The 12,689-nt window shown below is 45.3% G+C and overlaps 1 protein-coding gene across 1 annotated transcript; it reads left to right on the forward strand.

Annotated features, from left to right (window-relative positions):
- Nucleotides 1-6,331: 6,331 nt before the first annotated feature.
- ATP23 (ATP23 metallopeptidase and ATP synthase assembly factor homolog) lies at nucleotides 6,332-11,450 on the forward strand (the record flags this gene model as incomplete). The annotated part of the gene is made up of 3 exons (XM_084255632.1): nucleotides 6,332-6,430; nucleotides 9,603-9,686; nucleotides 11,247-11,450. 3 exons carry the CDS (start codon nucleotides 6,332-6,334, stop codon nucleotides 11,448-11,450), a joined length of 387 nt encoding a protein of 128 aa, XP_084111758.1.
- Nucleotides 11,451-12,689: the final 1,239 nt, after the last annotated feature.

Consider the following 12,689-nt stretch of genomic DNA (forward strand, 5'->3'; position numbering starts at 1 on the left):
AGTTGATATTAAAAGGCATTTGGGTTCTTGCACTTTGCTGTGGTTGTCCCAGGTGCTAGACCCTCGGCAGAGGAAGGGTCTTCAGGAGTCACCCGGGCCTGTCCACCCACGTAGGGCACATTAGCCTCTGGGCCCTCACTGGCCAGAGAGAACTGACAAACCTCTCTTGAAACAGGCTCCCTGTTCCACGAGGCCCTTTGAGGCTACTGGTCTATTTTGGCACCAGTTTTCATTGCTGGAAAAAGTATTTCTTGTACGGACCCGAAATCTGGCCCATGTTACTTCTGCTGTTTGGTCCTTGCTCTGCCCCTGAGGAAGTATTGATGGAGTCTGTGCCCACGTGGCACCCCTACAAATACTCGGGACTGCTGTGCTCCTAGTTAAGTTTTCTTTCCTTTTTTCCAAATCTACAAATCCTTCCTTGCTTTCTTTTTTCTTTTTCTAAAGATTTGCTTATTTATGCACACAACAGCTGGGGTGCAGCCCAGAGGTGTGTGGGGGGGGGTGAGAGGAGTCACCAGAGACAGAGTGGGGAGCAAAACAGGCAGATTGACTGAAATCCACTGCTGAGGGGAGCAGCGGGGAGACAGGAGAGGTCTGCCGCGCCCTGTGGGGAGCTCCCTGGCTGGGGATTGAACTCGTGCTTCAGAGGCTGCGGGCAGCTTCACAAGTGCTGACACTTAACCTCAGCGCCCCCAGGGAGCCCCCTTTCTTGCTTTCTGCTGAACATGGTCCCCTGCTCTTCTAGCTGCCTTCCCCTGTCACGGAGCTTCGGTCAGCAGGTCTTGTTTAAGAGAGAGGTAATGGGGATGGGCCAGTGTTCCTGGCGGGGACTGACCAGTAAGCGGGGCTTCCTCTCATCTGGACACCAAGCTGCTGTTCGTTTCTCGGATGTGGCTTCAAATCGCCTCCATCTTTTGGTATCTACTTTAGTGCAGTGTGTGCTGGATCGCTTCACTGAAAATGACCTTTAAAAGCACAGTTGATAGCATCTAAAGTGTCGGGCGTAGCCCTCTTGGTATATGTGAGTGTTTCATAACCATTTTTACCAACTTTAAGATCACATTATTTAAATAAGATTTGTGAGTTATGTCTTGATAATATCTCAGACTGTTTGGATAATTTAATTGGCCCTGTTTTTCCCAGTTAGCATACTGAATTGAGTCAATGTCTTTTTAGATCCGTATGTCAAACTTTTACTTGATGCCATGAAGCGCTCTGGTTGGTAAGTAAATCTTTTTGAAGGGCTGTTCTATATTCTGCTAAAAACAAAAACAAGCAAATGAAAAACTGGAACTACTTAGAGATGTTTGACTTCAGGCCACAAACCTTTTCCAGATGTAGGTGGTGGTGATCGGCTGCTTTCTCTCCAGGCAGGCCTTGCTCCCTTTGGAAATCTTCTGCTCTAACTTTAAATCTCTGGCTCTACCACTCACCTCAGGTATTCAGGAAAGACAATACTCAAAATCTTTCTTGGAAGTAGTTACCCAACCTGGCTTTTCCGCCACACCAGCCTCGGCCCTGCCTTTAGTGGAGATGAATTCTCAGCGAGCTATGCAGGAGCCTCCTAGGGATTTAACTTCCAGGGATTGGAGGAAGTGGCTTCTGGGGTCCACTGCTTCACATTCTGGCCCGCGGACAGGCGCCCCAGACACTTCCAGTATCGACTCGGACTGAAGACCCTATTGGGCTTAATGTCAGCTGGCCAAACGCTGTATGGAATTATGCCAAAGAATTTGAACGAGGATAGATTTCACAGAGACAGTCTCTTAATCTTATAGTGGAGAAAACTGAGTCCTGAAAGTGCTAAGTTGCTCCCCAACAGCCCGAGTGTTAGTGGTGGAGGGACGTGTGATGGGCTCACATGGGCGCATTGGTGCTTCTGGACATTGTCTCTTAAATTCATTCTTTTTCTCGCAGCGCTGTTAACAGAGAAAGACACTTCTCTTGTGAAGATTGTAGTGGAAATGTCAGTGGCGGTTTTGATGCCTCAACCTCTCAGGTAAGCACCCTTGCCAGCTTGTTTGCTTTCCTCTGGTTATCTCTCTTGATATTTGCAGATCACCTCCTACGTTCCAGGCATTCTGTTTGGTAGACTTTGTGTAGGATTAAAAAAATGACTTAGGGCCGCCCCTGGTGGCGCAGGCGGTTGAGCGCCACCCTGTGAAGCTGTCCGCAGCGTCTGCAGCGCGGGTTCGATCCCGGCTGGGCGGCGAGGGTCCCACAGGGCACAGCAGACCTCTCCTGTCTCCCCGCTGCTCCCCTCAGCAGTGGATTTCAGTCAGTCTGCCTGTTCTGTTCCCCACTCTGTCTCTGGTGAATCTTCTCACTCTCCTGCGCATCTGGCCTGTACCCCGGCTTTTGGGTAAATGAATATATAAATCTTAAAAAAAAAAAATGAGTTAGGCGCGGTCCTCACTCTTACGGAGCTTACACTTTCACAGGGGAGACAAGGCAGGAACACAGTCGACTGTAAATCTGAGGTCAAATGATTTTATGTGGGCACGATTACTTAGCGGGGTGCCAATGGCACAGGTGCTGTGATTGACTGAAAGGCGTTGACAGATCCAGCAAGGGTGCAGCGGAGACAAAAACCGCTTTCCAGAGCAGGCGTAGCATGAGGGGAGCTGGTGTGTTAGGAAGCCCAAGTATCTTTGCTGATGTGCTCGCTGGAGGGCACGGATGTGTGGGGAATAGGAAATAGGATTGGGAGGAAAGGTAAGCCATGTGGTGGGAGGCTTAGAATGCTAAACTTTAGTTTCCCCTTCCAAGGGAGAAATGATCTACCTTTGAACAGTTTTCCGAGGGTAGCGAGAGTTCTCAGCTGTAGAGTATGTGGAGCGATCTTGTGTGTCTTGTAGCTGTGTTTGTCCACTGTGTATCTTTGTTTTTTTTTTTTTTTAAGATTTATTTTTATTTATTTATACAAGCACTGGGTACAGTCAGAAGCGCGGGAGGGCGAGAGAATTCACCAGAGCCAGAGCGGGGAGCAGAGCAGGCAGAAGGACCCAAGCACACTGCTGAGGGGAGCAGCGGGCGGCAGGAGAGGTCTGCGCGCCATGTGGGACCCTCCTCCGGTGGCCGGGGAGCAGCCGGGGATTGAACCGGCGCTGCAGAGGCTGCGGGCAGCTTCGCAACCCAGTGCTCAACCTCTGCGCCACCGGGGAGGTCCTGTCCACTGTGTATCTTATAGCTGCATTGAGTGCTTATGAAAATGAATTGATGTCTCTCTTGTAAAGTGCTTGTCACAGCGCCTGGCCCACAGCAGGCCGTCAACACGGCTGTTGTTGTTAGTCATTGGAAGGTTTTGAGGGAGTCTTGGGGGCGCAGATGGGTTCTGTGTCAGGGTAGATGAAGGTGTTAGCAGCAGCTGTTTCCATCTCGAGTACGTGACCCACATGGAACTACACGTAAGTTTTCCTGCTGGGCGTTTTTTATTTATAGTTTGGTTATTTATAGCTGTTGCTCGGTAATCCTGGGGAGAAGTAAGATAGCACTGGCACGAGGGGGTCTGAGTTTACGATCAGATAGACTTGGGCGCAAATCCTAATTCCCTCGCTTATGAGCTGGGGGCTTGGCCAGATTGTTTTCCTTGTTCTCCGTCTTCTCCTTTGTAAATCTGGGATCACAGTATCTGTAGCTCTCAGAATGGGTCTGGGTAAGTTCCTCTCCTCTTGGCGTTACGTAGGGTGGGCATTTTGAACCTTCATCCTACTTTCCAGCAGTGTTGAACACAACAGGGCAGTCTTTTTTTTTTTTTTTTTTTATTAAAATTTATATTTGTGCAGTATCTCATGTAGACAGAAGAGTAAAAATCTTCAGTCCTCTTGATTAAATGGACCCCTGTGAACTGAGAAATAGAACATTGTCGGGACTTCAGGGAGCTGTGTGTCCCTCTCGGGCTACATTCCATCTCCCTTCCTTACACTGTGGGCCAGTATTGCCTGCATTTCGGAGTGCTTTTTTTTTTTTCTTCCCCAAACTGGAGTACAGGCCAGAGGTGTGGAGGGTGGGAGGATTCACCAGAGACAGAGCGGGGAAGAGAACGGGCAGACTGACCGAAGTACACTGCTGAGGGGAGCAGCGGGTGAGTCAGGGAAGGTCTGCTGTGCCATGCGGGTTGCTCCCTGGCCAGGGATCTTAACTGAAAATGACCTTTAAAAAAGCACAGTTGATATCCTCTGAAGTGTCAGGCAGTAGCCCTCTTGGTATATGTGAGAGTGTTTCATAACCATTTTTACCAATTTTAAGATCACATTATTTAAATAAGATTTGTGAGTTATGTCTTGTGCTGCAGTGGCTGCGGATAGCTTCATAGGTTGCATCTTAACCCCTTGCACCACGAGGGAGGCCCTTCAGAGTGCTTTTTAACACACATGTATACAGTCCAACAGTGTGTAATTTAGGCGCCTGTTTTTAAGTCTCATACTGGAATACTTTGAGATTTGTAATACTTGTAGTTTTACGGAACAGACACTAGACAGTCTTCTGTAAAACTTGGTTCTTTTGCTCAACTTTGTGAGATTCTTCCACAGTGTCCTGTCTCCACTGGCTTATCAGTTTCACTGTTGTGTAGTATTCCACTGTATGTCTGTGCTATACTTTGCCCAATCTAATATCGATTCTTTCCAGTTTTGATATGAAGAAAGCTGCTGCGGTATTCTTCATCTTCTCTCCTGGTGCACAGGGGCAAGAGGTGCTGCTGGCTGTCTGCTAAAGAGCAGAGTCGCCAGGCCGTGCGCTGTGCATTTGCTTGCCTCTTGAGATAATGGCAGGCACTTGCCTTTCTTGGTTTCCAGCACTCGGCACTCCTCCGATTCCTCCTTTGCCGGCAGGCCTTCCACTGTCAGCCCTTCTCAGAATGTTGAAATCTTTTAATCCTTGTTGCTGAATCTCCTTTTCTCACTCTGTATTTTGCCAGGGGGATCTCCTTTATTTTCCTAGATCAGAGCTTTCTTTCGAAATCCACCTCCACATGTCCACGTGTCCCTCTAACACCCACCTCTGCTCGGGTGTCTTAAAGGCATCTCACACCTGACATATCCAAATCCAACGTAATGATTTTTTAACTATCTCCCATCTCTACTCACCTGGTCTTTTAGTTTTGCATGGCTCAGTGAGTGGTGTCATCAACCTGTTACCCAAGTCAGAAATCTAGAAAACATCTTTGATAGCTCTGATTTCCTTCTCGTATTTTATTCATCACTAAATTTTATCCACTAGCACCTAAATCCCTTGTTATCAGCTCCCACTACTCTAGCTCAGGCATCCTTTCCTCTTGCCCAGAATATTTCATTTGCTTTCACTTGGTCTCTCTGTGTCCAGTGTGGATCATCTGCTGAGCCTTCCAACTAGAGCCAAAGGGTAAAAGCATCTCCTGGTTTGGCCTTATCAGTCTTAACTCATTTCTTCCAGTTTTAGCTCAGGGCTTACCCCACTTTCCATACGGGCCTGCTGTCAGCTTCTCAAATGCTCTGTTCTTTTGGTCTTCCTTTGCCCTTTGCATGTGTTGTTCTGTCAAGGATAGTCCCATCTTGGGCCTCCCTGTGGCGCAGGGGTTAGTCTCAGCACTGTGAAGCTGTCCACAGCCACTGCAGCATGAATTTGATCCCCGGCCAGGGAGCTACCCACATGGCATGGCAGACCTCTCCTGTCACGCCCTCTGCTCCCCTCAGCAGTGTATTTCGGTCGTCTGCCTGTTCTGTTCCCAACTTTGTCTCTGGTGAGTCCTCTCACCCCCCGCACCTCCGGCCTACACCCCAGCTCTTGTATGCATAAATAAATCTTTAAAAAAAAAAAGTTTCTCAATAATAAGTGTTTCACATATATTCTCATTTAGTTCTCACAAGTCTATGAAGTCAGTATTCTGTTTATCTACTGCTTAGAGTCCAGGCAGCTGAGGAACAGAGACTTTCCCAAGGTCACCAAGTTAGTAAGAAATGGGGCTAGAATTTGAATCTGTCTGCTTCATTCCTCAGTCCGCTCTCTTAGCATAATGCTGGCACCCTAGACACCGTGGTAGAAACAGCCCTGCGAGGAAGGTGTGTGGATAAATGTCTTCAGCCTGAGTGCTGCTCTGTCTGGAGGACGGAGAGGGGAGAAGTTGGTCACTGGGAGGCTCACTGGGGCTGTGTAGTTGGGACTGGGCCTTGAGGCCTTTGAGGGGTTGATGAAGGAGGGATAGGGGTGTGTTAGAAGATGGGCCCCCTCATGTGAGAGAGAAGGGGGGGGTCTACAGACTAAGAGCGGACTTCAGAAGTAACCAGGCTTCTCTTCCTTTGCTGTCTCCTAGATTGTCTTGTGCCAGAATAACATCAGCAGCCAGGCCCACATGAACCGCGTGGTCACCCATGAGCTCATCCACGCGTTTGACCATTGTCGAGCTCATGTCAACTGGTTCACCGATGTCAAACATCTGGCCTGCTCAGAGGTGAGTTTGCTGAAGCTGCTCTGCCCACTCGGAACATTCCGAGCCTTTTGTTCAAGTAGAATTTAGTTAAGTGTATTTGCATTTCCTGCCGTCCTAGTTCCATGCTAGCCTTGAATTTTTGTTTTTAGCTATTGAATGTAATTAAAAAAAATTTCATTTTTAAATTTTTTTGTTTTTTACATCATTGTTCATTTTTAAACAATGTGTGCTTCCCCCACCCCCTCAGGTGTCATCCCTGTAGAGTTTCCTTCCCCAAGGCCCCCGTGCACCATCACCTCAGTCCCCTGGGCTCCTCCCTCCCTCCCTCTGACCCCTCTACTGCCTCCTCCCCTGCAGGATGTCTCTGGTTTACAATTGTCTGTTTTTGCTTTGTTGTGTTGTGTACTGTTGTTATTTTTTTTACACTGATGTAAAATACAGGTTCCCACTATAAGTGAAACCATCTGATATTTTTCTTTTTCCTTCTGGCTTATTTCACTGAGCATCATTCCTTCTAGCTCCATCCATGTTGCTGCGAATGGCATGAGTTTATCTTTTTTGATTGCTGAGTAATAGTCCATGGTGTATATGGACCACATCTTCTTGATCTAATCATCTATTTTTGGGCATTTGGGTTGTTTCCAGGTTTTGCCTATGGCAAATAGTTCTGCAATAAACATAGGGGTCCAGGTGTTCTTTTGTGAATATAATTTTTGAGAATCAACAAGAGACACTTTAAGTCTCTTTTTAGAATTGTCTTACATATAACCTCTAAATCCTAACAATAGTGATGGCAACTTTAAGTTGAATTAAACTTAATTAAACTATTTTACTTATGGAATAAATTCTATTATGTGAAAATGTACAACATTTGTGAGAGCTGTGTGCGCTCTCTTTTCTGCTGCTGGGTTTTTATTTAATCATCTCAATAATCCCCTGAACTGAAAACGTTTATATATGTAGAAGGAGTTATTTAGATTCCACAGCTAGTAAGTGGCAGAGGCAGGAATATAACCTGGTTCTTCCTCATTTTCTTTGCTGCCTTCTGTAGGTGAAGCTCTTTGCTTGCCCTGTGGTGCAACATTTATTGTCAAAAATATAATACAGGGGGCCTCCCCTGGTGGCGCAGCGGTTGAGCGCTGGGCTGGGAAGCTGCCTGTAGCCTCTACAGTGCCAGTTTGATTCCCGGCCACCGGGCGAGGGTCCCACATGGTGCGACAAACCCCTCCTGCCACGCCCGCTGCTCCCCTCAGCAGTGTACTTCATCAGTCTGTCTGTTCTGCTCCCTGCTCTGGCTCTGGTGAATTCTCTCACCCTCCTGCGCTTCTGACTGTACCCAGTGCTTGCATAAATAAATAAATGAATCTTTAAAAAAAAAAAATAAAATACAGGGCCTCCCTGGTGGTGCAAGGGGTTAAGCACCACACTATGAAGCAATCCGCAGCCTTTGCAGCACAAGTTTGATCCCCGGCAGTCCAGGGAGCAACCACAGGGCACAGGAGACCTCTCCTGTCTCGCCCGCTGCTCCCCTCAGCAGTGGATTTCAGTCAGTATGCCTGTTCTGCTCCCCACTCTGTCTCCGGTGGGTCCTCTCACCCTCCGGCATCTCTGGCCTGTACCCCAGCTCTTGTGTGCATAAATAAATAAATCTTTAAAAAAAATACAATACAAAAAGATGTTCGTTATTAAGCACTTTGGATTTTTCTCAGAAGTACAAACATATATTTTTCCTTCTATGGAGGCATATGGGTTTCGTAGTTGCATTTCATTGATTAAAGGGTACAGTGTGCTGAGAAGTTAAAAAAACTAATACTTACAATCTTATACTTTCTTTTTTTTTTTTTAAAGATTTATTTATACGTATAAGAACTGGGGTCCAGACCAGAGTTGCAGATGCGAGGATTCACCAGAGACAGAGTGGGGAGCAGAACAGACAGACTGAAATACACTGCTGAGGGGAGCAGCAGGCGAGACAGGACAGGAGAGGTCTGCCGTGCCATGTGGGTCACTCCCTGGCCGGCCGGGGATTGAGCTTGTGCTGCAGAGGCTGCAGAGGCTGCAGACAGCTTCATAGTGTGGTGCTTAACCCCTTGCGCCACCAGGGAGGCCCCGCAACCTTATACTTTATAACAGATTTTTCTCTTTCCCTTGAAATGAATAAGCAACCCTACTGCATCTAACGATAACTTATATTATTTGGAGACGAGACTGAAATCTGTGTTTTTAGTAGATCTCTCTCGTGGGGTTATGAAAATGAATGCCTGCAAGCTAGTTAAAGTGTGTTAAATACTTGGTGCTCTTCAGAGGAACCAAACCAGGCCATGTTGCTGACGAAGTGACAAGGAATGTGTCATTCTGTTTGCAATGAATTAGAAAAAATGGGGCTGGGTTGATTGTAGAATCTATGTGCGTAGTTCTAAGGCTTTTTCACCCATTAAAGCTGCTTTTTGTCTTAAAATACAGGAAATTAGAAAAAATGTCCTAATTTCAAGCTGTTGTGCTCAGAGCATTGCCCCAGGATGTCCTTGATCCTTCGTGTTTTGCACACTTAACTTTTTTTTTAGGACAGTCCAAACTTTGGTGGTCATTCACTTAACTTACTCAAGTTGAAGGGAAGGTCTTGAAAGTTCCAGTGTTTGGGCCAGGGCTCAAAGTGCTCAAAGTGCAGCTACTGATGGATTCTGTTTTAAGCTCTCATTGAAACTCACTTTGAGACCCGTTGGAAGAATACTTTCTTTCTTTTTTTTTTTTTTGTGGGACCCTCGCCGGTGGCTGGAGAATGAACCGGTGCTGCAGAGGTTGCAGGCAGCCTCGCAGCCCAGCGTTCAACCACTGCGCCACCAGGGGAGGCCCGGAAGAATACTTTCTTAAAGTCCTTCTGGAATCTTGCAGAGAGCAGCATAGACTTGAAGGCTGAGGTTTTGAAAATTCCGTCTGGCGGGCGATGCTTCCCAGGCCAGTGTGTTTGTCACTTTCTGGCATAGCTCTTGGATATCTGTTTTTTTCCCCCTTAGCTTAAAAACTTTACTGAGTCAGTAGAGTTAATATTCTTTATAAAAGTCTTATAGATACTCTGTCCTCAGAAAAACAGGCTGCATTTATATTCTTTGACTTTTGAAAACTGTCAGTTGATTTAAAGGCTTCGAGTGTGAATACTTACTTTCTTTTCATTTGCCTTCTGTGGTCGTGACAGGTGCGAGCTGCTAACCTCAGTGGAGACTGCTCACTTGTCAATGAAATATTCAGGCTACATTTTGGATTGAAACAACACCATCAGGTAAAAACTGGCGTGAAATAACTGATAAGAGTGCCTGGAGTGGAATAAGAAGGACATGAGAAGTAGATTTCATAACTGAAATTTGAAAGAACTACATATATGGGACGAATACAAAGTTTAAGCCAATAGGTGGGATTTACTTTCACTTTATAATTATGGGCAAGCTGTGTGACTGACGGAGAGATTTTAGCAGTGAAGAGAGCTGTGCTCTTGCTTCAGGACGTGTCTGGAGAGGAGCAGATAAGGGATGGAGGTGAAATCACAGTCTGTCTTACTTTTGTCCTGGCAGTCCTGGACTTATGTTTTGAAACTGTAGCGTTGTTCTTGAGACAGAAAGTAGCAGCTCTCATGCCACCGGGTCCTGGCTGTGGATTAATGTGCCTTTGAGGGCTGTGGGATGCAGTAGCCAAGCTTTGCGTTGGCCCAGACTTGATTGTGATCCACGGAAGGGAAACAAGAGAAAATAAAACCAAAGGCCCAAAACCAGGCAAGATGATTCAGCTAGAATCAGTGACTGACAGGATGCAGAGTGTTTGGTTATTTTTTGATAAAAAGGTTAAAAGTCACTTAAACATTGTTTACTATGGGCAGAGGAGAAAAAAGTGGATCAAAAGCTCTCTAAGAATTAGAATGGCAGGACCGACTGTTTCTTAAAACAGAATATTGAGAAATTCTAATCTGTTACTGTGTGAATTAGGTAATTTAGGGAGAGAACTTTAATATCAAAGAACAGGAATAGCCCTGGGAGGTGGGGGGACAGCTTCTTTTCTCTGAAAAACCCAGACACCTTCAAAAAATTTTTTTTTAAATAATTTTTTTTTCTTTTTTTTAAGATTTATTTTTATTTATACAAGAACTGGGGTACAGGCCAGAGGCTTGGGAGGGTGAGAGGACTCACCAGAGAGAGTGGGGAGCAGAACAGGCAGACGGACCAAAGACACTGCTGAGGGGGAGCAGCGGGTGAGACAGGAGAGGTTTCCCATGCCATGTGGGTATCTTCCTTGCTGGGATCGAACCCGTGCTGCAGAGGCTGCAGACAGCTGCACAGCGCTGTGCTCAACCCGCTGCGCCACCAGGAGGCCCACCTTCAAATTTTATGTGTTTCTGCGTGTGGTTTCTGTTGCTTCCAGTGCGCCCCTCACGAAAGGGACTCACCCTAGCATTGGTCACCTGGAAATTTAAGGAAGAGATGTGTCGAGTATATTTTAAATTGATAAGTTCTATTAAAAATTCAATCAACCTTATTTATCGACTTTGTTTTGGTGATTTTGCAAATTGGGAGTTTTTATCTGGCGGACACTGCCTAGAACTTCATGACCTCTGCTTATGTTTTTGGAGAAGATGAAACAGTGGTATGAGTCTTATTTATACCTAAATAATTTTGGAGCTAAACATGGGCCATAATTTGAGTTAGATTTCTCCTTTGGGATGACAGAAATGAATAAAAAACATGAGAAGAAATTAATTTTAATTGTGCTTCAGATGTTATATATGTAAAGTGTTTTTGCATGATGATTTTTCATATAAAATGAAAGCCACATGACTTTTCTTGCTCCTTAGACGTGCGTGCGCGACAGAGCCATTCTTTCTATCCTGGCTGTTAGGAATGTCAGCAGAGAAGAGGCTCAAAAGGCGGTGGATGAAGTTTTTGAATCTTGTTTCAACGATCATGAGCCTTTTGGAAGGATTCCACATAACAAGACTTACGCAAGATATGCTCACAGGGACTTTCAAAACCGCGATCGCTATTACTCAAATATCTGAAGACTGTCTTATATTACAGAGCTTCCGTGATCATGAAGAAAATGTGATTCAAAAGTAGACAAATGTGTAAAATGTAGGTGATAAATATAAGACAAAGAAAATGCCGATTTTAGCATTGGATCAGAAATGTATATATCTTTGTAGCTCTCCATTTGGTAAATAAGGCAAATAAATGACATTTTTTTGTATTTTCTACATTGTACTTGTTTTTTATTACTTGTGTTTGGTTTTGATTGTTGTGATTTGTTTTTGTTACAAGTGATTACAGATTTGATTGAACCTGTGAAGTGTGCTCTTGCATGATGTTAGTTCACCGCTGTTAGTATATATAGTAAATGTGAAAAAAATGTACTGATCTCTTTTTTTTTTTTTTAAAAACCTTTTTTTTTTTTTTTTAAAGATTTATTTATTTATTTTATACAAGCACTGGGTACAGTCAGAAGCGCGGGAGGGTGAGAGGATTCACCAGAGCCAGAGCGGGGAGCAGAGCAGGCAGAAGGACCGAAGTACACTGCTGAGGGGAGCAGCGGGCGGCAGGAGGGGTCTGCGCGCCATGTGGGACCCTCCTCCGGTGGCCGGGGAGCAGCCGGGGATCGAACCGGCACCGCAGAGGCTGCGGGCAGCTTCGCAACCCAGCGCTCAACCGCTGCGCCACCGGGGAGGCCCAAAAATGTACTGATCTCTTTATGGGACATTTATTTATGTTGTCATGATCAGAAAAACATGCGAAGAGTGAAAGTTGGTAACAATTCATTCTGCGTTCACTGCCTCCCTGTCTCTCTTCTTCCAGCGTGTGTGAGGGGACATATACTTCATTTTCTGGGGACAGTGCTGTTTAGAGCTTTCCTTTTTTTATAGTAAAGTCAATGTATTAAATTTATAATGTATTTGAATTTAATTTTTATGTATTTATAAGAGTTTTCACATCATTCTCAATTTTTTTTGGTCAGGCCTCATGTCTGAGTTTTGAATTCAGAAAACATGAATTTTTTATCTTATTCCCTTAACTGGTGGCCGCGTCTCCCAGTGTCCCTGGTGATCCTCTTGTAACCTATGTCTGACCTGGAAAATATGCCCGTGTGTGGCTGATTAAAAAGGTTTAAAGACAATGAAATGAGCAGGATTCGTTCTTTTGAGTTAAAATTTGATTAAATATAAATGATAGAGTGGTACCTCAGGCTTATTATTAAGTTATTAAATATTAACATAAGTTTTGAAGATTCTGGGAAGACGAAGGGT

Source organism: Talpa europaea (assembly GCF_964194135.1).
Source record: "Talpa europaea genome assembly, chromosome: 15".
NCBI classification, from domain to species: Eukaryota; Metazoa; Chordata; class Mammalia; order Eulipotyphla; family Talpidae; genus Talpa; species Talpa europaea.